The 27,980-nt window shown below is 41.4% G+C and overlaps 1 protein-coding gene across 3 annotated transcripts in view; it reads right to left on the reverse strand.

Annotated features, from left to right (window-relative positions):
* Positions 1-27,980, reverse strand: part of SPPL3 (signal peptide peptidase like 3) — a 145,350-nt gene that overhangs the window by 16,884 nt on the left and 100,486 nt on the right. For 2 of the 3 annotated variants that reach the window (XM_055237782.2, XM_063614705.1), the window contains 4 exons: positions 12,341-12,429; positions 5,337-5,456; positions 4,236-4,314; positions 3,204-3,316 (listed from right to left, as the gene is read on the reverse strand). In XM_055237782.2, coding sequence (XP_055093757.1) covers positions 3,204-3,316; positions 4,236-4,314; positions 5,337-5,456; positions 12,341-12,429 — 401 coding nt within the window. Of the gene's footprint in view, positions 1-3,203; positions 3,317-4,235; positions 4,315-5,336; positions 5,457-12,340; positions 12,430-18,356; positions 18,497-27,980 lie in introns of those variants that run through there. The other variant, XM_055237783.2, reaches the window with a different exon arrangement.

Raw genomic sequence — 27,980 nt, forward strand, 5'->3', positions numbered from 1 at the left:
GGTAACAGGAATAGATGCAATCCATACCTGTACCCCAGATTTTCAAATTCTTCCCTTAAAAATTCTTTGGAATTACAAGTAGTATAAAATTGACTGTCTTTATATTTTAACCGTCTTCCCTTTGGAACCACCAAAAGAAAGGAAAAGGTGATAGTTTACAATCCCTTTTAAAGAATTTTACTTTGTGGGGCAGAGCAGTTGGATAAAAATTTTTTGAGATTACGTAAGTGAACTGTGGAAACGTAAGGAATGCATATAAAGGAAGTGAAGGCCAGCTGTGGTGGGCTCACGCCTGTAATCCCAGCACCTTGGGAGGCTGAGGTGGGTGGATCACCTGAGGTCAGGAGTTCAAGACCAGCCTGGCCAACGTGGCGAAACCTTGTCTCTACTAAAAATACAAAAAAAAAGAAAAAAAAATTAGCAAGGTGTGGTGGCGGGCACCTGTAATCCCAGTTACTCAGGAGGCTGAGGCAGAATCACTTGAACCTAGGAGGCAGAGGTTGCAGTGAGCCAAGATCGCGCCACTGCACTCCAGCCTGGGCAACAGAGTGAGACTCCGTCTCAAAAAAAAAAAAATATATATAAAAAAAAAGAAGTGGAAACAGAATGATACGGTTTAAAAGAAAAGTTTAAAAACATCTCAAGGGGCTGGGCCTCGTGGCTCAGTACATGCTTGTAATCCCAGTGCTTTGTAGAGATGCAGTCTCACTGTGTTGCCCAGGCTGGTCTTGAACTCCTGGCCTCAAGCAATCCTCCCATCTTGGCCTCTCGAAGTGCTGGAAGCCAATGCACTGGCCCCATCCCAGCACTTTGGGAGGACTGCTTGAGGCCAGGAGTTCAAGACAGCCTGGGTAACATAGTGAGACCCATCTCTATAAAATAATAATAAAAAAATTTGGCTGGGTATGGTGGCTTGTGCCTATAGTCTCACCTACCTGAGAGGCAGAGGTGGGAGGACTGCTTGAGTTCAAGAGTTCAGTAAGCATTGATCATGCCACTGCACTCCAGCCTGAGCAACAGAGTAAGGCCCTGTCTCCAAACAAAACAAAACAAAAAGCCAGGGGAGGCCAGGCACAGTGGCTCATGCCTGTGCACTTTGGGAGGCCGAGGCGGGAGGATCGCCTGGGCCCAGGAGTTCAAGACCAGCCTGGGCAACATGAAGAGACCCTGTCTCTATTTAAAAAAAAAAAAAAAAAAGCTGGGCATGGTGGCTCACGCCTGTAATCCCAGAACTTTGGGATGCCAAGTGGATCACCTGAGGTCAGGGGTTCGAGACTAGCCTGACCAACATGGTGAAACCCCGTCTCTACTAAAAAATACAAAAATTAAAAAAAAAAAAAATACAAAAATTAGCTGGGCATGATGGTGTGTGCCCGCAATCCCAGGTACTTGGGAGGCTGAGGCAGAATAGCTTGAATCCGGGAGACGAAGGTTGCAGCGAGCCAAGATCACACCATTGCACTCCAGCCTGGGCAACAAAAGCGAAACTCCCTCCCCTAAAAAAAAGTTTTAAGGGAAAAACCAGGAAAATTATGGGTGATTTTCAGAAACAGCCTCCAAGATGCTTTGGTGGTAAGTATGAATTCTACATAAGGGGTCTGTGGCTGGGATGAGCTAGTTCTCTGAACCTTTGTTTACTCTTTTGAAAATGGGAACAAAGAGCAGTACCTACTTCAAAGAGTTGTTCTGAGGATTAAACGAGATAATCCATGTAAAGCACCTAGCAGACTGCCTAATCCATAAAAAGCACTCAATTCATCCTAGGTATTATTGTCATTATTATTTCATCTTTATCATCAATGAAGAGAAATTTTCATATGCTACAGGTTGGAGTATAAACTACTATAGCCTATCTGAAAGGCAGTATAATAATAGGTATAGATTTTTTTAATGCAAAAATTCTGTTCCAGGAATTTCATGTCTAGGTATTCATCCTTAATACTCTGGAGTTATTAAAAAGCATATGATATACTTTTATGTAATAATATAGACATGTATTTATATCATTACATAAAAGTGTATGATGTATATCACGTACATAATGCAGGTTATATATATTACATATACTACAAATATAATACAGAGCATAATATGATGCATTATATTACAATCTAATCCCATTTCCTTATTGTTACTTTTTTTTTGAGATGGAGTCTCGCTCTGTTGCCCAGGCTGGAGTGCAGTGGCTTGATCTCCACTCACTGCAAGCTCCGCCTCCTGCGTTCACACCTCCCGAGTTCTCCTGCCTCAGCCTCCCGAGTAGCTGGGACTACAGGTGCCTGCCACCACTCCTAGCTAATTTTTTGTATTTTTAGTAGAGACGGGGTCTCTCCATTTTAGCCAGGATGGTCTTGATCTCCTGACCTCGTGATCCGCCTGCCTCAGCCTTCCGTTACAGGCATGAACCACCACGCCCGGCCCTTATTGTTACTTTTTAAAGAGACAGGGTCTCACTCTGTTGCTGAGGCTGGAGTGCAGTACCATGATCATAGCTCTCTGTAATCTTGAACTCCTGGGCTCAAGGGATCCTTCCACCTCAGCCTCCCAAGTAGCTGGGACTATAGGTGCACCATGCCCAGATGATTTTTATTTTTGTAGAAATGGGATCTTGCTATGTTGTCCAGACTGGTCTTGAACTCTTGGTCTCAAGTGATCCTCCTGCCTCGGCCTCCCAATGTGCTGGGATTACAGGCATGAGCCATTGTGCCAAGACTCCATTTATATAAGAAAGCATAGTCTGCACAAAAACTTGTACATTAATATTCAAAGAAGCATCATTCATAATAGCCTAAAAAGTGGAAACAACCAGTAAATCAATAAATAAAATTAGTGTATCCATATAATGGAACAGTATTCAGCCATAAAAAGGAAGTGCTGATACAGGTTACAACCTGGATGAAACTTGAAAACATGCTAAGTGAAACAAGTCAGACACAAAAGGCCACATAATATATGATTCCATTTATGGAAAATGTCCAGAATGGAGAAATCCATAGAAACAGAAAGTAGAGACTAGTGGATACCTGGGGCTGGGGTGGGGTGGTGGGTAAGGGGAATGACCGCTCATTGGTTTTGGCGGGGGTGGGTGTGAAAATGCTCTAAAAGTTTATTGTAGTGATGGTTGTACAGCTCTGTGAATATCCTAAAGTATCTATAAAACTCTATAAAGTAAAATTACAATTTGTCACAAATTAGTCACTCACCATCCATGAGAAGCCAATGGCCAGTGAGAACCCAGATGAGGACGAGCATGACAGACAGAGAGAATGACAGCAACTCAGCAGCAGTGAAACGTCCACAGCAACCAAAGGAAATCCTGGAAAACACACAACACTTATTGGACAGTGGGCACACTTTATTCAGTAACCAAATTCTCCTTTGGTATTTCATGATCAGAGTTCATGATGGCTGGATTAGAATAGCAGATAACACCAAGATAGCTGGAAATCCAAAATACCCAATCCTTTTTTGGAGAAACCTATGGAAAGCTGACAGGAATATACTTCTGCACCAACTGCTAATGTCTTTTTGGGACCAATTATCAACATGGGCATTTAGAAGTTTGAAGTGACAATATCGACCTCTGGAAAAGCTAAATAAGTATGGAGGAAATTCTATTCTTATGAGAAAAACCAAATGAAGAAATGCCAACAATTCAACTCATTTAACAAAGATGGTATCACTCTATTTAGAAGATCATAAATCTTTTGGTTATCACTAATTACTGGGAACATCAGCTGCCACCAGTGACTGGTTTCCTAAGTGCGTTCAGCATCTCCATTAGCACAGAATTTTGTTTCCGTGCAGCAATGACTTTCAGAGTTAAGGTGTGAACACTAGGATTAAACGCAAGTAGGTAGCATATCTAGGCCACTGAAGACCAAAGGCAAAGAAGAACGTTTGAGTTCAACCACTATTCTCACATTTCATCAACTCACAGTAAAGGAATGAAAGCACTTTTTCAAAAGAAAACTGCTCATCTTTCAATGATCTAAATAGGGAGCACATTACAATGACTCAGACTTCCTAAGTTTTATTTGTATTTCCTCTGACATGAGAAGGTACAAAAGGAAGTACTAGCTTCTGGCTTTAAAGATCAAATGTCTCACTTCCCGGTCTTCTGGCATTTCTGTGCTCCAGCCAATACCAGAAATGGAGAATCCTAATAATGCTATCAAATATGACAGAAAAAATATACAAGTTTATAATTTAAGAGGAAAGTCCCAAGTCCTTACTTGTTCTGAGGTGAGCAGGGTCTTGTTAAATACTGGCACATCGGGAGGAGAAGAAAAGCAAAAGCTATCGTTGCAAGAACTAGAGAAAGAAAAGGTGTAATTTTTTTAAACAATTATAAGAAAAATGGCATGACTTATAGAAACTTCATTCCCCCAAACACTAGACAAGTGGATACGGTTAATTGACTAGAGAAGAAAAATGTCAGGCTGGGCGCGGTGGCTCAAGCTTGTAATCCCAGCACTTTGGGAGGCCGAGGCGGGCGGATCACGAGGTCAGGAGATTGAGACCACGGTGAAACCCCGTCTCTACTAAAAAAAAATACAAAAAATTAGCCGGGTGTGGTGGCGGGTGCCTGTAGTCCCAGCTACTCGGAGAGGCTGAGGCAGGAGAATGGCGTGAACCCGGGAGGCGGAGCTTGCAGTGAGCCGAGATTGCCCCACTGCACTCCAGCCTGGGCGACAGAGCGAGACTCCGTCTCAAAAAGAAAAAAAAAAAAAAAGTCTTCCTTTAATACTGCACAAAAAATCTCTTCATTATTAAAAAAAAGTACCTGATTTGAAGTAGGGGAAAGCATAGGTAAGTTTTCTAAAAGATAAACAGCAGGCCAGGGGATGACCTCCTAACAAGTCTTGTAGCATTTTGCCGATTTTTTTTTTTTAATTTCCATCACTGCTTAGCTTGAAAACACATCAAAGAGCTGACAGTCCAATCACTTTGATTAGCTACCCATGTTTCTACCTGCAAGAACGTGGGTAGAGGCTGACAATAGCCTCTATGCCAAGCTCAACCTTCTGGTAATTTAGAAAAAGCGCCACGGCCAAAGCACAGCAATACTGCTCTGGTGTCATAGAATTCCTGCACTTTCACATCTCCAGCCTTTCTTTCAGATTGTGTGGGCAGGTCTCAACAGATGACGTGGATCAAGTGGTTCAAGGAGGAGTTGGGGAAGGGCGGCGTGGTTGAGAGGGAGGAGGCGAAGCCAAGATTTATAAGGAAAAACTTACATGACATGGTATATAAATCTTAATTTTTGAACAATGATAAGGGTGAAAAATTTTCCTTTTAGTATGTTAAGTCTAGACAGAGAAATTCATATTTACCTGCTGTACATATTGTAAAAACTACTTGAACTGAGTCAAAGAAGAAGAACATTACTAAAAGAGAGACAGATGCTCCAATTGGAAGGAACAGAGCCTGGGTAGAGTCAATTGTTTGGATGCCTGAAAGAGAAAAACAGACAGATTAATAGCTTATTATGCACCAGGCACTGTGCCTATGCACTTCATATACATTAACTTGCAAAAATGCAGACAGTTCTACGGATTATTTGTAGGACACGGATCATCCAGGCCCTACGAGTCTTTCTTTCCCAACGAGATTATGAACTCCTTGTTCTCTTCATGGTGCCTTTCATTACAGTAGACGCTCAAGAATATTTGTTGAAGTGAACTACTACCTCCTGGTGTTAACCATCTGGATGACAGGATCCAAATCACCACTGAGAACATTAAGAGGTAGTAAAAACCCAGATTAGTCCATTTGGGTAAATCTGTGGTCTTGAAGATAGGTTTGGTAAAAGAGGTGGTTTAAACCCATTGACTAAAAGGACTTCTTATCACCTGTGGGTTTAAGGTACTCATTTTCACTCTTTCCCATTGTTGCTAATAGTTGAAAACTGACTTGGCTGATGGGGGAGAAGGAGGACAACAAGCCATAGCTGAAAACAGCAAATCAGAAAAATTTTATGTGGCCAGATGTGGTAGCTCATGCCTGTAATCCCAGGACTTTGGGAGGCTGAAGTGGAAGGATGGCTTGGGACCAGGAGTTCAAGACCAGCCTGGGCAACACAGCGAGACCCCCATTTCTATCTATTAATATTTACCAAAAAAAAAAATTTTTTTTATGGGAACATTTTAAGGTACCAGAATAGGAGATGAATGGGGGGAAATAATCTCTTGGGCTAGAGTAGGATTTCGGTTCTCAATTCTTGGCTTCCCATTAGAGCTTTAAAAAAATTACAAAGCCCAGGTCCAATCCTAGACAAATTAAATGAAATCACAGGGGTTAGGCCCAGCTAAAAACTCCTCACAAAACTGTATTTTGCATCTAGGGTTGAGAACCATTAATAGAGTATTTTTGGTAGAGAAGGAAAACATGGCAAACTCTAATAACCACTGAATGAAAAAAAAATCACCAGTTTGATCTTGTCTCACTTCCAAATTAACTCTACTGAGATGTCATAAAAGTGCACAAAAGGATCAAAGAAATCTTCATATGATCTATAATAATGAAATAATAGAAGAAAAAGGCTGGGTGTGGTGGCTCATGCCTGTAATCCCAGCACTTTGAGAGGCTGAGGCAGGAGGATCACTTGAGGCCAGGAGTTCAAGACCAGCCTGGGCAAACTAAGGAGACCCTATCTCTACAGAAAAAAAAAAAAAAAAAAAAAGAAAAGAAAAAAGTCAGGCATGTTATCTTGAGCCTGTAGTTCCAGCTACTTGGGAGGCTGAAGTGGGAGGATCACTTGAGCCCAGGAGTCCAAGGCAAAAAAAAAAAAAAAAAAAAGGAGAAGTCTCTTCATTATATTAAAGCTACAAATAAAATATGTAACCAGGATAAACATAGCAAGACACAAAGGGTCGCAATGATCAACAAAATTTCTCTTAGGTATTCAAATCTGCCTGTCCCCAAAAGAGTTATTTAGGGTTTTTGATTGACTAAATCTATAAAACAAAATGCTTCTCAGTAAGTAATTCACTTAGGAATAGGACAATTCAATTTAGGAAAAGTGAACTATGTGTCATGACAAACAGAAATTATCTTGGAAGCAGTCTGTCCTGACCCTAGTCAAATCCATTCAGCTTGGCCCAGGGATTACTTCGGGAAGTGTATCCATTAGACAAAACTCTATGAAATCTCTAACTAAATTTTACCTAAATAGTTTTTAAATGTAAGTGCTCTACAGTAGTTCAAAGAACGGCTAGAGGAAGCTACAGATTTTCAGTGCCTTTCACTACAGAAAATAATGGTTTCTAAGATAAATAACTTTGGGAACAAAGCATCATGGAGTCTATAGACAGATTATACTAATTCAAAGTACGAACAGAAGATTAAATGGCTAGCTAGAATAAAGACTGTAGTGGTGAGGTATATAAGAGATGCATTTGTTTATAATAAAGCTAAATTTTAAAAGTTCAGTCTGCAATTAAATGCAAAACTGAATACAAAGGACCTTTCTGGCATATTAGATAGAATGCACAGATTTTTTTTTTTTTTTAACCACAGATTTTTGAACCAGGAGGCAATGTCACAGGGCAAGTAAAGCGCCTTTAGTTCCTGACAATATGCTACCTAAAACAATGTCCATGACTTCAGTACTCCATTTCCTAAAGTTCTGGAGATAAAGGTCTTGAATGGGAAGGAGGTAATTAGAAATTTTAGCCAAACTCCAGTAACTTAAAAACAAAGCAAAACTGAGCAAAGCAAAACAGAGTAGCCATAATTGGGAGGACATATGCAAGTGCAGTTGCATTATCTTTAAGGCAAAAATCAACATAGGAAATAGGCTTGGTAATGGAATTAAAAATTCTGTACAGCAACATCATTTTTAACATTCAATGAACATGGCTACAGGCTAAATGTATGTCTGGTATGGAATAGACACTGAACAATAAACCAGTAACTATTAAGAAAATTACTGATTTTACACCTCCCTGTAAGAAGGATGCTTTTGACTATTTGCTGAGCACTTATTATATAGTAAGCAACAGGAGGGATTAAAAGAAAGTCATTTCCAGATCTCATGAAGTTTACAATCTAAGCAAGGAGATTAAGATGTATACCTCTACTAAAGATGAGAATCCCAACTATAAATCTCCATCAATCTTTACAACTCAAATAAATTATAACTGAAGTTTAGTAAAAGTCTTTAAGATGTCAGATAATTGGGCGGGGGTGTACATGGCTTCTTTTTAAAATTCCACTTAATACTACTTAAATGAAGGACTGGTGTGCCACAGGAAAATAAATTTCTATATTGGCTTCTTGGGGGAAGATACAGAAGTTAGAACAAGGTCAGGGGAAATCAAGAGGACCTGGAGGGAACTCTTGCCCTCCACCCTCACTCCTGTCACTTTCTTTCTAACCTTTTTTATGGTGAAGTATCACACCCAGAAAATCACAAAAATGTAGAGTTCAGTGAATTATTACATATCTAATACCACTCAAGTCAAGAAACCAACCAACCCCAGAAATCTTCCTTTGTGTCCCTCTCAATCACTACTCTCTCTCTCTCATTCTCCTGAAGGGAACTGCTATCCTGACTTTTATGACACATGTTTTCCACCCAAGCATGCATCCTTAAACACTATTTTGCCTGTTTCCTAAATTTTATATACATTGAGTTATGTAGTTATTTTTTTGTGTCTGGCTTCTTTCACTCAGCGTTATTTGTGAGTATCATCCACGCTGTTTTATGTAGCTATAGCAGTTCATTTGTTTTCACTGTATGAATACAGTAAAATTTATTTATCCATTCTATGGTTGACATTTGGGTTGTTTCCAATTTTTTGGTTATTACAAATGCTGCTGCTCTAGGCACTCTTGCACATGACTTGATGCACATGTAACTGTATTTGTTGGATATATAACTAGGAGTGACACTGCTGGGTCCAAGGGCGTTTATACTGTCACCTTTAGTAGGTAACGTCAAACTGCCTTCCAAAGTGACTGTACTAATGCATGCTCTCCAATAACGCAAGAGGGTTCTTTGTTGTTGCTGTGCATCCTCATCAACACTGGGAATGGTCAAGGTTTTTAATTTTAGCTATTGTGGTGGTGGGCATGTAGTGCTTTTTCATTACTGTCTTCACTTTTTCACTTTTACTTTTCTGCTTTCTAATGAGTTGAGTGCCATAGTTCCTGGCAGGCCTGATCAACTCTTCCTTTTACTTCCATGTGTTTCGAGTTGCCCAGATAGGTGGAACATTATTATAATCTGAAGTAATAATTACCCAGTCTTTTGGTCAAATACCCTAGGGCACCCTGCAGCGAGAAACTTTCAATTACAAACTGATTTCTCCATTTTTAAGTTCTGATTTTTTGGGGGCATGAGTCACATGGCCCATCTAACCCTCTGTCGAGTCTCACTTAATGCTTCTCCTTCTAGCTCCTATTATAATGAAGGACAGTCGAATCATTTCTGACATACTCAAAGCATGTAATCCTAAGAGTAACTCTTCACCCGTGTACCCCACCAATGACGCTGGCTACACCTACAACTTTTCCTACTCTCCTGTCTCTTTACAAATTCCTTGTTTCTTACTAGTTTGGGAGTGGGCAGCTACAATCTTTTAAAAACTTCTATCTGATTACTGTCTCCTTCAATCAGTCTGAAACACTCCTGACAAAATCTTAACACTAAATTTATACTTTCTTTTTCTTAAAACCTTCTCCCCAATTGTTCTACACTGTTAATCACCCAGGACTTCCATCTCCTTAGCACCTACACCTCTCTGTTTCTCTGTTCATCTTTCTGGCTATTATTTCTTTGATTCTTGATAAATGCATCCTGTTTTCCATGTCATCCTTTCAATCTGTAATAATTTTATATTCCATGATCAAGTACTGGTCGGCCGTCTTTGTAATGGCTTCTTCATTATGTTCTTCTTTGAGGAAGTGAATTTTGCAGTCTATGCTAATCTGTCCTTATCCCATTGGTATCCACTGCTCAGAGCAGGCACTGAAGAAATGTTGTCAAGGAGAATTTAGTACAACATAGCTGGCAGAGTTAAGAAAGACCATTTAGGCTGGTACAGTGGCTCATGCCTATAATCCCAGCACTTTGGGAAGCCAAGGCTGGAGGATCACTTGAGGTCAGGAGTTCAAGACCAGCCAGGGCAACATGGTGAAACCCCATCTCTACTGAAAATACAAAAATTAGCCAGGTGTGGTGGTGGGTGCCTGTAATCCCAGCTACTCGGGAGGTGAAGGCAGGAGAATCACTTGAACCCAGGAGGCGGAGGCCGTAGTCAGCAGAGATTGCACCTCTGCACTCCAGCCTGGGTGACAGAGTGAGACTCTGTCTCAAAAAAACAAAAGAAAAAAGAAAAAAAAAGAAAAGAAAAAGAGCATTTAAAAAAGAAGTATTCTACCACTCTTTAGACTGTGCTTCACGAACAAAAAATAAAAAAGCTTATGTTGGCTGGGTGCGGCGGCTCATGCCTATAATCCCAGCACTTTGGGAAGCTGAAGTGGGTGGATCACTTGAGATCAGGAGTTTGAGACCAGCCTGGCCAACACTGCGAAACCCCATCTCTACTAAAAATACAAAAATTAACCAGGCATGGTGGCAAGCGCCTGTAATCCCAGCTACTCGGGGGCTGAGGCTGGAGAATTGCCTGAACCCAGGTGACAGAGGTTGCAGTGAGCCTAGATCACGTCATTGCACTCCAGCCTGAATGACAGAGCAAGACTCTGTCTCACAAAAAAAAAAAAAAAAAAGAGCTATATTACCAGGTAACTTCTTTACACTGTACGGACTGACACAACCATTTCTTGTTTTTGTTTTTGAGGTAAACTTAGACATAATAATATAGGTAGATTTCTTTTAGGTTTCTGTGATGCAATGTACAGCAGATTTATAATTTGGTTTAAGAATATCACTGGCATATGTGCTACATAATACAGGACTTTTTAAAGAGTTTCAGGAGTATAAACTGATTTGGCTTAAAATGTTGACAGAAGGTAAGCTGCTATGTAATAATTTAATCTAAAAATCAGATTTTGCACCAGGTTTTATGTGGTTCCTTGCACTGGTAATAACTACTGGTAGGAATTTTATATCATACAAGGATCCATGTCATAAATTTAAGAAAAGACTCATTATATTTAAATGATTCTACTTACTGTCTTTATCATGCCCACTTTGGCACTGCCAGGGACAATGAAACCCATGTGACTGGGCCTGTGCCCGGTGAAAACTGGGCAAATACAACTAGGTTGACAGTGTGCTATTAATAACTGGAGAAACCAAGATACATAATAAGTGATCTCTTTTCAATTTAACATCCATGGTCCTCCAATCAGTATTTGATCTACCTTTTTATTAGATCTCTAGCATTTCCTCTCTCTTAGGTGGCGACCTTACCCTGTTCTATAGGTCATGATCTCTGTGCCTGTTATTATATGCTCCGCTAACCTGAAATGACGACTTCTCCACCAGTCCACATTCACTAAGTCAAACCCACCTTCTCTTGTAAAGAAACCTTATCTGACCCATTGCTGTTCACCTGACTTGCCTGTCTCTTTATGCTCTTTCTACATGGATGTCAAAATGATTTCATCTGTAGAGCTTCCTCTGATAATAGCTGTATGTTCAGAGGGATTCTGAGGCTATGGTGAGGGTCACTGAAAAAAGGTACTTGCCCCATATATAGGAGGTGAAGAGGTATTTGCCTTCTCTATCTTGGCACTTTTTTTTTTGAGAAGGAGTTTTGCTCTTGTTGCCCAGGCTGGAGTGCAATGGCAAGATCTCAGCTCACTGCAACCTCTGCCTCCTGGGTTGAAGCGATTCTCCTGCCTCAGCCTCAGGAGTAGCTGGAATTAGAGGCATGCGCCACCATACCCAGCTACTTTTGTATTTTTAGTAGACAGGGTTTCTCCATGTTGGTCAGGCTGATCTTGAACTCCCAACCTCAAGTGATCTGCCTACCTTGGCCTCCCAAAGTGCTGGGATTACAGGCGTGAGACACTGCGCCTGGATATCTTGGCACTGTTTAAAAAACATCTTGGCAAGAATTTCTCTTGTACTTTTGCATCTTTCAAAAGATCTAACAGAACATCGAGTACATGGCAGATCTCAATATAAATGTATTAATATTATCAAATCAAGTCACTTCAAATTCAAATCTTTCCATAAGCATCAAACATTTTTATTAACGCTATTGAGGTACAATTACATACCGTAAAATTCACTCAAGTATAATTCAATTTTTTTATACTAATCATAAATCCTTGAACCCAGTAAATTATTAACTGGAGGTACAGAAATAGCTAAATTAAGAAAACTATATGTACAGAAGTTAATTGACATAAAATATCTTACTATTATTGGTGCTGTTGCCATTGAAAGACCCAGAAGAACTATTACTGTCTTTCTCCTTATCTTGATTTTCAAAGTCCATATTAAGGGACCTGTGGAAAAAAATTTTGTAGTTAAGCTGTAGTTTTGCTTATGAAAGGTCAGAAAAGTCATAATATGACAATATTTTTAAATGTCAAGGAATTAGGAAAGAAGGTCTGTTTTGAACAACTCTGAAAAATAGCTCTTGTCACATTTTAAAAAACAATCTTCAGTCCTTCCAATGTGTCAGTTCAAGAGTTTTCCTGACTGCAGATGAAAGCATCCCAATGCAGCTGAATCTTCCACTCTCATCTCTGAGCATATCATACCCTTAATTACTTCCTTATGATAAAAACCTAGGAGAAATGTCAAAGGGCAAGCACATTTTGAGATTTTTACATACCACGCTGTTTGCAAAAAGGCTGCATCAGTTTACTCTCTCAGCAGTGTATGAGAGCACTCATTTCCCTACACCCTGTCAGCTGTGATTCAACAACAAAAAAATTTGAGTGTCTTCTATATCTGGAACTGTTTTAGGTACTAGAGGGACAATAAATAGCAAACACAAGACTGGATTTTATATTCAAGGGGGGAGACATAATAGACCAGAAAAATAAGTTCAATACATAGTGTGTTCATGGCAGGTGCTGAAGGAGGAAAAGTAGGAAATGCAGGGGTTAGGGTTTGAAATTTTAGACAGGATGGACAGGAAGGCCTCACTGACAGTGACTTCAGAGTCAAGACCTGAAGGAAGTAGTCACTGTCAATCTGGAGAACTAAAAATGACATGTCACTTTGATTTAGAATTCTTTAACCAGTGAATAATGTTGTGTACAAAACTTGCTCATTTCTTTCTTTTTTTTTGTGAACTATCTGTCCAAGTTCTTAGCTAGTTTTCTACTAGTGTTTTCCTGGAAAGAAGGTGTTTGTGGGAGCGGTGGCTCACGCCTGTAATCCCAGCACTTTGGGAGCCCCAGGCAGGCGGATCACGAGGTCAGAAGATTGAGACCATCCTGGCCAACATGGGGAAACCCTGTCTCTACTAAAAATACAAAAATTAGCTGGGCATGGTGGTGCCTGCCTGTAGTTCCAGCTACTTGGGAGGCTGAGGCAGGAGAATTGCTTGACCCCAGGAGGCGGAGGTTGCAGTGAGCCAAGATTGCACCACTGCACTCCGGCCTGGCAACAGAGTGAGACTGTCTCCAAAAAAAAAAAAAAAAAAAAAAAAGCTTTTTTTGGCAGAAGAACTTTCTGTTACGATGGTCTTTATCTGCACTGACAAGTGCTGTGGACATTAGCCACATCATGTGATCACTGAAATGTGGCTGGTAGGACAGAGGAACTGACTTCTAAAACTATACAACTTTTAGATAAAAACACATGGTAAATCTCTGTGACCTTGGATTTGGAATGGATTCTCAGATATGATGCCAAAAACACGAGTAAAAAACAGAGAAAAACAAAAAACTTACGTGCTTCAAAGGACACTAACAAAAAAGTCAAAAGACAACCCATAGGATGGGAGAAAATCTTTGCAAATCATGTATCTGATAAGGGACTTGTGTCTAGGATATATAAAGAACTCTTACACCTTAATAATAAAAAAGACAACCTGATTTTAAAATGAACAAAGGATCTGAAGAGACATTTCTTCAAAGAAGATACACAAATAGCCAATGAGCCCATGAAAAGATGTTCAACACCGTCAGTCATCAGGGAAATACAAGTCAAAACCATGAGAAACTGGCTGGAAGTGGTGGCTCACGCCTGGAATCCCAGCACTTTGAGAGGCTGAGGCAAGAGGATCACTTGAGACCCATGTGGGCAACACAGTGAGACCTTGTCTCTATAAAAAAATAAAAGAATTAGCTGGGTGTGGTGGCACGTGCCTACAGTCTCAGCTACTCAGCAGGCTGAGGCAGGAGATCACTTGAGCCCAGGAGGTCAAGGCTGATGGCACCACTGCACTCCAGCCTGAGCAACAAAGTGAGACACTGTCTCCTCAAAACAAAACAACCACCATGAGAAACCACTTCACACACAGCAGGATGGCTATAACAAAAAAGTCAGATAACTAAGTGTTGGCTAGGACACAAGGATGTAAAACTGGAACCTTCATACACTACTAGTGGGAATGTGAACTGGTGCAGACACTCTGGAAAACAGAATCTAACCATGTTGACACCCTGACCTGAGAATTCCAATCTCCAGAACTCTGAAAAAATAAATTTGCTGTTTAAGCCACCCAGTCTATGGGTATTTCATGGCAGCCTGGGCTAATGCAGATCAGATTTCATACTTGAATCCTTTTAAATGTATTGAGATTTGTTTCATGTCCCCATATGTGGTCTGCATTAGTAAATATTCCACATACACTTGAGAAGAGCGTGTGTTGTTGTTGGATGGAACATTCTATAAATGTCAATTACGTCAAATTGATTAAGAGTATTGATGAAATCCACTGTATCTTTGCTGATTTTCTGCCTACTTATTCTATCAATTATTGAGAGTGGTACTGAAATCTTCAGCTATATTTGTGAATTTATTTCTCCTTAGAGTTCTCTCAGTTTTTGCTTCATGTATTTTGAAGATCTTTTATTAGATACATTTATGATTGTTATGTTCCCTTGTTTAATTGACCCCTTTGTCATTACAAAACAACCTTCTTGTCTGTGGTAGTATTCTTTACTCTGAAAGCTGCTGTCTTATATTAACACAGCCATTCCAGCTTTCTGTAGATGAGTATAAGCAGCATATCTTTTCCCAACCTTTTACTTTTAACATTTTTTTTTTTAAATCCTAACCACTAGACAACAGGGATTAACCTTTTTTGGCTTTACATTTATAGTGTGCTTCTTGTAAGCAGCATATATTTGGGTCTTGCTTTTTTATTCAATTTCACAATTGCTGTTTTATTTTTATTTTTTTGAGACAGAGTCTCAATCTGTCACCCAGGCTGGAGTGCAACAGTATGGTCTTGGCTCACTGCAACCTCTGCCTCCTGGGTTCAAGCAATTTTCCTGCCTCAGCCTCCCGAGTAGCTGGGACTACAGGCGCATGCCACCACACCCTGCTAATTTTTGTATTTTTAGTAGAGATAGGGTTTCACTATGTTGGCCAGGCTGGTCTTGAACTCTTGACTTCATGATCCACCTGCCATGGCCTCCCAAAGTGCTGGGATTAGAGGCGTGAGCCACCACACCTGGACAATTGCTGTTTTAAAGAGGTGTGTAGACCAATGTCATTGAATGTGATCAGTGATACAATTAAGTTTGAGACTATCATCTTACTATTTGTTTCCTACTAGTCCTATTTTGTTTCCCCTTAACCTGACTTTGTTTGGATTAATACAGCATTTTTTATGATCCAATTTGATCTCCTTTGTTGTCCTATGAGCTATAACTCTTTGCTCTTTAATTTTAGTGGCTGCTGTAGGGTTTATAATATACATCTTTAACACAGTCTACCTTCCAGTTATATTGTAACATTCATGTATAGTATAAACACCTTACAATAGTTTATATTTATTTCCCTGCCTCAACCTTTGTGCTACTGTGGCCATGCATTTAACTCTTACATGTTATCTTATAAACCTCACAATATGTTTGTTTATGTCGTCAATTATCATTCATTCATCTCGCTATGTCGCCCAGGCTGGTCTCAAACATCTGGGCTTGAACAATCAATCCTTCTGCTTCAACCTGCCAAGTAGCTGGGATTACAGGCACACACCACTGTGCCCAGCTCCAGTCAATTATCTTTTACACAACTGTAAATAAGAAAAAACCTTTTATTGATGCATGTTCATTTCTGTTGATCTTAACTCCCTTGTGTAAATACAGATTTACAGCTGGTACCATTTTCATTCTGCTCAAAAGACTTCCTTTAACATTTTTTAGTGTAAGACAGCTGGTGATGAGATGAATTCTTTCAGGTAGTGTATGGTATGTCAGAAAACATCTTTACTTTGCCTTCATTTTAAAAATATATTTTTGCTATAGAATTTTACAGCGACAGTTTTTTCTTCCTGTACTTTAAAGCTACCGTTACATTGACTTTTCACTTGTATTTTCAAATCTGACATCACCCTCATCTTTTCTCCTCTGTACCTAACATGCTTTTTTGCCTCCTCTGGCAGCCTTGGGGATTTTCTTTTATCACTCATTTTGAGCTACTGATTATGTCTTGGTGTAGTTTTCTTCATGTTTTTTGTGCTTGGAGTTCATTAAGCTTTTGAATCTGCAGATTATAGTTATCATCAAATTTAGAAAAAACTTGACCATTATTTCTTTATGTATTATTCTGTCCCTCTCTTTCTTCTCCTCTTTCAGGGACTCCATTACCCATATAGTAGGCCACTATCCAATGCCAAATGAATTGTTAAGTTTTTCCAATAAGGCTTTTGGAAACAGGTATTCTCCCTTCTAATCCTTTCACATTATTCTTTCCTCCACCTTGGGTGATTTCCACATACGCATACACTAATTAATACTGTGGCGAGGCTGGGTGCGGTGGTTCATGCCCATAATCTCAGCACTTTGAGAGGCTGAGGTGGGTGAATCACGAGGTCAGGAGTTCGAGACCAGCCTGGCCAACATGGTGAAACCCTGTCTCTACTAAAAATACAAAAATTAGCCAGGTGTGGTGGTGGGTGCCTGTAATCCACTGCACTCCAGCCTGGGCGGCACAGTGAGACTCCAACTCAAAACAAACAAAAAACAACAAACAAAAAAACTGGGATGAAAGTTCAAGGATTCTGTGTAGATCTCTGGGTTTTTTCATTTTGCAGCTCTCTTTTGTACTCTGTTCTATTAACTCTAGCTGCCTCTAGTCGTCTCTTTGGACTCTCAGTTCCATCTCTTCAACTTAAGAAATCTTTTTCTCTGCACCATGAGTGGAAACAATCTTAAGATAGTTTGACGGGAAAATAAGTATGACGGGAAAACTATTCCTCAACTCTCAGGAATACTGTCCTTTATTGTCTGATGAAAAATATCTTGAAAACTGCTGTGTTATGAGGGTTTACTTGTTTTTTATTGTTTTTAAAGTTGTTTCATGTGGGATGGTAATTCAGTCTCTGTTTCTCTATCTTGGCTGGAAGTACAAGTGGCTCCAGGTAGTTCTTTTAAATAGGTCCTGAACTGGACAGATTTTTAAGTGAAGGAAAAGGCCTTTTAAAATTTCTTGTTCATGTCCCTCGGGGTACCGAAACATCGATGAATTTTACCCCTTTCTTTAGGAAAGCAGAGGATCCTATCCTATAAAGAACAGGTAGGTCGTAATCCTTCCTGGAAGAAACTTAACCAAATTACTGGGCTCAGGTCACACTGATAGTGATCTTAACTTTGTAGTTTCCCACCTCTATGACTCAAAATTTCTTACTGGATTTGAAAGACTTGCCCCTCTACTAACAGCCTGACTCTAGCTGCCACTCTTGTTTCCTGTACTTTCATTCACTAAAACTCCCGTCTCTGTTACTGGTACCAAGGAAGCTTCAATTAGAATGGGAGGTCTGGGTAGGATAATCTATGAAGTAGAGACTGGTTAGTTACATGTCACCCTGTTCTCATATAAATCTGGCCAACCAACTGTTTGGCAAACTGTTCCACTGGAGGGCAGCCCCAGTGGGTGACAGTTCCCCAGCAGGACCAAAACACAATGACTTTTAGATGTGGGGGACTCCCTGAAACATGGTTAAGACTCCTCTTCTGAAATATGGTCAGGTGTCTGATGTGTTGGCTTTCCTGGGGGGTTTTTTATTTTAAAAAAGCCTTGGATTTTAGAAGATTCATATATAGTATTTGAGACATAGTTCTCCAGCCATCAGAAGACGACACATTAGCAGAGATTAAAACGTACACTTACTGCTCATACCTCAGTCACCCTTAGAGGAATAGCTATGGCAACTGGCTCCTGAAAAACTTTTTCCTATCAATTTTAATTAGTTCCACAACAAACTAGATGTAATATTTTGCATATATTTCCCCTGCCAACGCACCTGTGGTAGTTTCTAGTACATGGTTTCACTTCTATGATCTTTTAAGCTTTAATTCATGTTTTCGCACAGCAGAGCTAACAATGTGCAGGGACCTAAACTCTAGGGTTGGTGATGCATTTAATGGGAACGTCTCTGGAGTCAATGGAACATGAAGACTGCTCCTTCCCTGTGGGCATATTTTGGAAAGACACGTATTAATTTAAATTGAGTTTTTCAAATTCACTTATGAATGGAATAACAATAACTACATTTGTTATATTCTGCTTCTCAGAATCTGGTGACAGCAGGTTAAATTTGCAGGAATTTTTATCTACATCTCTACCCTTGGGGCTATACAGATTGCCAGCTTCTCTTACTTTTTCTGTTGGCATTATATCGCTACTCTGGATTGGAAGGTTGCCAGTCATCTCTTTGGTTTAACCATAGGCACAGCTGCTACAGAACCTCTCCCAAGAGACTGGGTTAGTGAGAATAGGTGCTGCGAACCCCCCGCGGGACAGGATGAAGGGTTATATAACTCAATTTCAATTTGTTATTAGTTGAGAACTATTTATAACTCCATCCTGGATGTTTTAAGGCGAGATTTCCCCCTTTTTTCAAATACAGCTGCTCCTTGACTTACAATGGAGTTATATCCCAATAAGCCCAGGTAAGCGGAAAAATCTCAAGTTCAAAATGCATTTAATATTCATACATCTAACCTACTGAACATCATAGTTTAGCCCAGCCTACCTTAAACGTGCTCAGAACACGTACATTGGCCTACAGTTGGGCAAAATCATCTAACACAAAGGCCTGTTTTGTAATAAAGTGCTGAATATTTCAAGTAACTTACTGAATACTGTACTGAGAGTGAAAAACAGAATGGTTGTATGAGTACTTGAAGTATGGTTTCTACTGAAATCATACTGCCTTTGTACCATCATGAAGTGGAAAAATCTTTTATTTTTATTTTTTTTCCTTTTTTTTTCTTTTTTTATTATTATACTTTAAGTTTTAGGGTACATGTGCACAATGTGCAGGTTTGTTACATGAAAAATCTTAAGTTGAACCATCATTAAGTCAAACCATTGGTAAGCTGGGGACCTTCTGTAGCAGAAAGTAGTGGTCAACTTCAAACCAGTTTTAGCTGGTCCATTTTCTTAGCATCTAACTGACAAGAACTGCAGCAGGGACAGGAAAGCCTTAGGCAGGAATGAGGTATTATCAGATGGTGGGGGAGGGTGGAGGAGTGGTAAGGAGAGCAAGCATTCTTCTTAGTTCTCTGTGTAATTAAAAGACCTTGAATTTCTTGCTGCCTCAAATAAGCTTAGCTAAAATCAAGCCTTGTTTGGCTGTTAGAAGCAGACCATGGATCACTACTGCACAAAACAGAAATGGGGCAAAATGAGTTAGTGGGGCCTTACCTATTAGCCCAAGCTGGGAAGATTCACATCTTCCAGCTTTATAAAACAAGATTAAAGGGCCTGGGCTTAGCAAATCTCATGCCACTATGACTGGGGTCCGGTAAAGTTACTCACACTGCACAGCTGACAGCAAACTTAAGCTGTTTAAATAAAGCCTTTGCAAAAGACTCTGCCTCCAAAGTTATCCAGGACTATTTTCAATTATAGGCCTTTAACTTAGCTTATTTGGTAATTTATTAAGTGCATAGATATCGGATTGCTAGGTTGGACCTAGAACACTTTGCTGCATCTTCACAGAAGACTACTCTTCATTCTCTTCCATCTTGACCTGCCTTCACAATCTTGTTATTGCTATACAGTAACATATAATATGATGTTAATATAATGTTATAAATATACATTCCATCCAAATTGTATCCTGGCTATTTGCAAGTCTAGGTACTGAAATCAATGTTTAGGTCAGGTGCGGTGGTTCATGCCTGTAATCCTGGCACTTTAGGAGGCTGAGGCTGGTGGATCACCTGAGGTTAGAAGTTTGAGACCAGCCTGGACAACATGGTGAAACCCCATCTCTACTAAAAATACAAAAGTTAGCTGGGCCTGGTGGCGCACACCTGTAATCCCAGCTACTCAGGGGGCTGAGGCAAGAAAACTGCTTGAACCTGGGAGGTGGAGGTTGCAGTGAGCTGAGATCACACCACTTCACTCCAGCCTGGGCAAAAGAACGAAACTCTGTCTCAAACAAAAAAAAAACAAAAAACAAAACAAGAGAAAGAAATCAATGTTTAAATGATCAACAGAAGGACTTGAGCTATAGCTTTTTCATCACAGACAACCATTTACCATCACAGAAAAAAAACCATCTAAATTATAGCATATTATATGCTATTTTTTTGTCTTTTCATCAACTATGACTGAACAGGAAGTAGTTATGGGTCAAGGTGTAGGAGGTAAACAAATGTCCAATTATTGATACTTACATAGAACCCACACTAAGAAAGACAGACTAAGAATATGGGCAGGAAGAAACAGTCTCTGACTCAGTAGCTGAGAACGTCCAGAGGGTTAAAATGATGATAATAGTTAAGCCTGATTGAGCTCATACTGTCAGGCACTGTGTTAGGTGCTTTACAGGCAAGGTTTCTTTTGATTCATAGAAAAACTCCATGAGTGGGGTGACCACAAATCCCAGCTTATGCCTGCTGCCTTGGCAAAATTATGAAGGAAACAAAAATATTTCACCCAAAAATATACTTCTTTGACATATTTCAGATGGCTTTCAGAAGGGCTGGAAATACAAGAATAGCTGAGAGAAGCTGTGTGGGACAGATTTGCATCTGTAGAGAAAATATGCATTGATGAGGTGGAGGCATTTCTCTGAGGCCCTACCTTGTCCAGACATAGGAAAGATTAATTGAGAGTCTCACACCTTAGAAGGTCAGGAAGAAACATATTCCATCTATTCTCTCTCAGAACTGCGACCTGTGAGGTTTCATCTACATGACAGGACCACCTGTGCTAGCTGGGCCTCCTCTTCTCTCTCTCCCATAACCTGTCTCACCACCATAACCTGATTTACCACCATAACCTGTCTCGCCACACTCCAAGCCCTCATTCTTTCTGTAACCTCAAGGTGTAATAAAAGCATCAGCCATCTGGCCATTTTTTTTTTTTTTTTTGAGATCTTATATTCTGTAAGACTTTTGTGCACATTAACAAATCTGTATGCTTTTTCTATTAATCTGCTATTTGTCAGTGGATTTTTCAGCGAGGATTCAGAGGGCACAGAGGAAGTTTTCCCTTGGCCCTGTTACACCAAGTAATGGGCTCACTGCTTGACGTGCTACATCTTTCCACATCAGTACATACTGCTTTTTTCTCATAAAAACAAACAAAAAAACCTACAAAGTATTTCTCCCCAAGTAAACTTGATCTGGTATCATTTTTAGATGAGCTGCACATAAGCTGTCTTACTACGAGAAATATTAAGACCAGCAGCCTTTATAGGTGAATGATATGGTTTAGCCTTGAACTGGGTGAGGTCCAGATAGCCCACTGACCCTGTCGGCTAATTAGTGTCAGAATGACGACTCATCAACATTCTTCAACTTTAAATTGGGTGTAAGTATAAATTCCAGTTTGGTGTTTTGGTCACTTTGATGTACATTTCACATGAAGTTTATTACAGACACTATATCAAGAAGTAGATTAATATTCTGTGAGTACCTTAATAAGATTTTAGTGTGGCTGAGGTAGAGATCTGATTATATTTGCCTTAAATTTGTTTCAGGCTAGAATTAACTCAGTTGCAAGGAACAGAACTTTAGGAAATCAACTACTCATTTCTTTATGTCCTAGAGCGGATTAAAAAGGATTTTCTGAGGAAGATTCTAGGCCTGCCTTTAGGAACTTCCACTGCCTGCCTCAGGACAAGGCGAAACATAGGCTTATATTTAGGTCTTATTAGGTTCCTTGGTTTTGATAAAAATACGAACGCACCATGAGTGCTGTTAAGACAGCTAGGTCTGTATTTAGCTGGCAACAGAATACATTTCTGGGCTGCTGCTTTTATGTGTGTGGGGGTGTGTGTGTGTGTCTGTATATTTTTTTTCTTTTTGAGATGGAGTCTCACTCAGTTTGTGGCCCAGGCTGGAGTGCGGTGGCGCACTCTCGGCTCACTGCAATCTCTGCCTCCCAGTTCAAGTGATTCTCCTGCCTCAGCCTCCTGAGTAGCTGGGATTACAGGCATGCATCAACACGCCTGGCTAATTTTGGTATTTTGAGTAGAGACAGAGTTTCGCCATGTTGGCCAGGCTGGTCTTGGAACTCCTGACCTCACGTGATCCTCCCACCTTGGCCTCTGAACGTGCTGGGATTACAGGTGTGAGCCACCGTGCCTGGTCTGCTATCAATATTTATTAACAGATCAACATTCAAGAATAACCAGTTTAAGAATTAACAGCCTATTCACTTCTCCAGATATTCCAAACTATAACCTTAGACCACACTTAGCAGTAAGATGGTTATCTAAACCGCAACATCCTGTTGCCCACTGTGCACCTTCAATTTTGGCAAAGCTGCTTTTGCTGAAACACATTTTCATGCAATGCCACCAACTTACATTGAAGGTACTATAATTCATTCAACAAACATTTATTTGAATGCCTACTGTGAGATGAATGAAACTTAACGTTATATCCTCTTTATGAAGGTCGTTTAGGATAAAAGTCTGTCTGATCTTAAGGTCAAGAACAGTTGCAATTCACTTGAACAATTGGGTTCTTTTGATTGAAGGAAGCTGAAAGAGTTTTACATTCTTTCTTTTTAAAGCTGGCTGCTACAAAGCTTATGGTGGTCCTTGTGAACCACTAGTAACAGGGGTGCTGGCATTATGGTATACATTTTTACATTTCTTTCTTGCCTCTATTTTGTCTCCACTCATACTTTTACTTTTACTTTGGCCCCATTTTAACTTTCCTTGAAGTAACTTGCAAAAGTTAGTACATGCTCTGAAATCGGGCAGTGCAGTGCACAAATAAACAATTGCAGGAAGCAAAATGGAGGGGAGAGCATATCAGTTTACTGAAAGTTATACTCGTTCATCCATTTGCATTCTGATACCTGAGGACACTGTGAATACTGGAGGAGAAAAGCAAATTGGAATTTTTAACCTTAACATTTTAAGAATATCATTTTCTCAGCTCCAGAAAGGAGTGAAAAAAAGAATAATAAAATTTTAATTTATAAAAAATTTTAAAAAGAGTTTTTTGACAATCCTACTATTGAAAGTGAGTACAATGAAGCGAGGACTCACTGGTTCAAGGTAAACACTACATGGTTAAACTTAGGTTAAGTTAAATATGTGTTCCTAGAAAACTTACAGTGGTTTTATAAATTGAACATTTAATAGTGAACTGATGAAATTCTTAACTATATAAAAAAACTACATATGCTGCAATGGACAAAATGATTCCCTATGTCATCTAACAAGTTCAGGCTTCTGTGTATGATGTTTTCTTCAAGTAGGACGAGTTATGGAATGACAAAAAGGGTAGCTCAAAAGATAATAAACATATTACACACAATTAGAACATCATGACAATTTTGAACCATAGTGACACGTGTTCTGGTGAACCCTGGCCAAACTACAATTATATGCACTTAGAATGAAGGGCATCACAATCATATCAAGTATAGTTCTTATTAAAGAACGCAGTATCTTTGCAGGCTTACTAACCTGATGTTGTCTTCCTAGAGTAGGTCTGGGTATAAGTAAATCAACTGCCCTCATTACCTAAGAAAACATTGGTAGGTGCTTGCCTTTATAAAAAAGGAACTAGTTACTCTCGAGTTATAAAACAAATGACCATAAACGAACTCAAGAAAATCTAAATAGCCTTTTTTGAACGATGTTAAGACAGAAACTGTTACTAGAGATAAAGAGGAACATTTTATAAAAGTCAAGAAATAGATAACAATTATAAGCATACAGAAAGTGAAAAGACAAACCCAGAGGCACTTATAAAAAAAACCCATTTTCACAATAAAGAACTCTCAAAATTCAACAAGAAAAAGAAAACCCAATTTAAAAATGGACAGAAGAGTTGAAAAGACAACAAAAGAAGAGACATAGGTGGCAAATGGGCACATGAAAAGATGCTGAACATCAGTAGGCATTAAGAAAATGCAAACCAAAATTATAATGAGATGCCACTTCATACCCACCAGAACAGTAGAATAGCTATAATCATAAAGATAGACAATAACAAGTGTTGGTGAAGAAGTGGAGAAATTGGAACCCTCATACATTGCTAGTGGGAATGTACAACAGCATAGCTGCCTTGGAAAACAGAAGCATTTCTTAAAATGTTAAGACTAAGAGTTACCATTAGACCCAGCAATTCTGCTACTAGGTATCTGCCTGAGGGCAATAAATATGTTATGTCCACACAGAAACTTGTACACAAATGTTCACAGTAACATGATTCATAAAAGCCAAAAAAGGGAAACAACCCAAACGTCTATGAACCAATGAATGGAAAAACAAAAGAGTATTATTCAGCAATAAAAAGAAATGAAATACTGATAACATGCTACAACACGGATAAACTTCAAAAACATGCTAAGTGAAAGAAGCCAGTAACAAAAGGTCATATACTGTATGACGCCACTTATACGAGAGGTCCACAATAGGCAAATCTATAGAGATAAAAGGTAGATTCATGGTTGCCTAGGGCTGGTGGGTAGGGAAAAAGGAATGGGAATGACTGCTAACTGGTACAAATTTTCTTTTGGGATGATAATATGCTAAAATTGGATTACAGTGACGGCTGAACAATTTTGTAAATAAACTAAAACCCACTGAATTGTATACTTTAAGTGACCAAACTTTATGGTATTTATATCTCAATAAAGCTGTTAAAATATACTATATAAATTGAATGGACAAAAACCACAGGATCATCTCAATAGAAGCATAAAAACACATGATGAAATCCAATACCCATTCATGATAAAACTCTCCACAAACTAGAAATGAGAAATTTCTTCAACCTGATAAAGGACATTTATGAAAAATGTACAACTAACTACATACTTAATGGGAAATGCTTTCCCTGAAGGATTAGCAACAGGGCAAGGATGGATGTGTGCCTTTGGCACTTCTATTCGACACTGTACAATAAGGGAGAAAAAGGGAAAAAGACAAAGTCTTTCAGAATTGAAAGCAGCAGCAAAACTGCCTTTATTTGCAGACCACATCATCCTATGTGCAGAAAATTCTAAGGAATCATAGACAAAAAACTACCAGCACTAATAAATGAGTTCAGCAAAGCTACAGTATTTGAGGTCAGTACACAAAAATCAATTGTAGTTCTATATACTTAGCAATGAATAATCCAAAATGAAGAAAAAAAATTCATCAAAAATAACACCAAAAGGTAAAAAAATACTTAGGAATAAATTTAACAAAATAGTGCAAGCCTTCCACACTGAAAATTACCAAACACTATTAATAGAAATTAAAGAATATCTAAATAAATAGAGATACATTCCACATCCATGGATTGGAAGTGAACATCATTAAGATAGCAATTTTCCTCAAACTTATCTATAGATTCACAATGCCTATTGAAATCCCTGCAGGCTTTTTTTTTTTTTTTGGTAGAAACTGACCAGCTGAACCTAAAATTTATATGGAAATGCAAAGGATCCAGAGTAGCCAGACAAACTTGTAAAAGAACAACACTTACTTTAAACGCGACAACAATCAAGACATTGGCACTGGCATAAGAAGAGACATACAGACCAGACCTAATAACTATCTTTACTTTTATGGTTGATTTTTTTTTAAGAGACAGGGTCGCTTCCTTCCTTCCTTCCTCCCTCCCTCCCTCCCTCCCTCCCTCCCTCCCTCCCTCTCTCTCTCTCTCTCTTTCTTTCTTTCTTTCCCCTCTCTGACCCAGGCTACAATCTACTCGGCTTGCTACTGCCCGCGCCGCGGACTGCCTGGGACTGCCGGCGCCCGCCACCGCTGCCTGCCTTTTCTCCTTCCGATGCAGGCACGCGTTCGCCATCTTGGCCACGCTGCTCGCCAGCTCCTGACGCCGAGTGCTCTGCCCGCCTCAGCCTCCCGAGGTACTGGGACTACAGACGGAGTCTCGCTCACCCAGTGCTCGGTGTTGCCCGGGCTGGAGGGCGGTGGCGTGGTCTGGCCTCGCGGCAGCCTCTACCCCCCGGCCGCCTGCCTTGGCCTACCAGGGTGCTGGGATTGCAGCCCCTGCCCGGCCGCCACCCCATCTGGAAGGTGGGGAGCGCCTCTGCCTGGCCGCCCCATCTGGGAGGTGAGGAGCACCTCTGCCCGGCCGCCCCGTCTGGGAAGTGAGGAGCGCCTCTGCCCGGCCACCCACCGTCTGGGAAGTGAGGAGCGCCTCTGCCCGGCCACCCACCGTCTGGGAAGTGAGGAGCGCCTCTGCCCGGCCACCCACCGTCTGGGAAGTGAGGAGCGCCTCTGCCCGGCCGCCCCGTCTGGGAAGTGAGGAGCGCCTCTGCCCGGCCACCCACCGTCTGGGAAGTGAGGAGCGCCTCTGCCCGGCCGCCCCGTCTGGGAAGTGAGGAGCGCCTCTGCCCGGCCACCCACCGTCTGGGAAGTGAGGAGCGCCTCTGCCCGGCCACCCATCGTCTGGGAAGTGAGGAGCGCCTCTGCCCGGCCGCCCCGTCCGGGAAGAAGTGAGGAGCGCCTCTGCCCGGCCGCCCCGCCCGGGAAGAAGTGAGGAGCGCCTCTGCCCGGCCGCCCCGCCCGGGAAGAAGTGAGGAGCGCCTCTGCCCGGCCGCCCCGCCCGAGAAGAAGTGAGGAGCGCCTCTGCCCGGCCGCCCCTCCCGGGAAGAAGTGAGGAGCGCCTCTGCCCGGCCGCCCCATCTGGGAAGTGAGGAGCGCCTCTGCCCGGCCACCCACCGTCTGGGAAGTGAGGAGCGCCTCTGCCCGGCCACCCACCGTCTGGGAAGTGAGGAGCGCCTCTGCCCGGCCGCCCCGTCTGGGAAGTGAGGAGCGCCTCTGCCCGGCCGCCCCGTCTGGGAAGTGAGGAGCGCCTCTACCCGGCCGCCCCAACTGGGAAGTGAGCAGCGCCTCTGCCCGGCCGCCCCGTCTGGGAAGTGAGGAGCGCCTCTGCCCGGCCTCCCACCGTCTGGGAAGTGAGGAGCGCCTCTGCCCGGCCACCCACCGTCTGGGAAGTGAGGAGCGCCTCTGCCCGGCCACCCACCGTCCGGGAAGTGAGGAGCGCCTCTGCCCGGCCACCCACCGTCCGGGAAGTGAGGAGCGCCTCTGCCCGGCCACCCACCGTCTGGGAAGTGAGGAGCCCCTCTGCCCGGCCACCTACCGTCTGGGAAGTGAGGAGCGCCTCTGCCCGGCCACCCACCGTCTGGGAAGTGAGGAGCGCCTCTGCCCGGCCACCCACCGTCTGGGAAGTGAGGAGCGCCTCTGCCCGGCCACCCACCGTCTGGGAAGTGAGGAGCGCCTCTGCCCGGCCACCCACCGTCTGGGAAGTGAGGAGCGCCTCTGCCCGGCCACCCACCGTCTGGGAAGTGAGGAGCGCCTCTGCCCGGCCGCCCCGTTTGGGAAGTGAGGAGCGCCTCTGCCCGGCCACCCACCGTCTGGGAAGTGAGGAGCGCCTCTGCCCGGCCACCCATCGTCGGGGAAGTGAGGAGCGCCTCTGCCCGGCCG

Source organism: Symphalangus syndactylus, chromosome 13 (genome assembly GCF_028878055.3).
Source record: "Symphalangus syndactylus isolate Jambi chromosome 13, NHGRI_mSymSyn1-v2.1_pri, whole genome shotgun sequence".
Lineage (NCBI taxonomy): Eukaryota > Metazoa > Chordata > Mammalia > Primates > Hylobatidae > Symphalangus > Symphalangus syndactylus.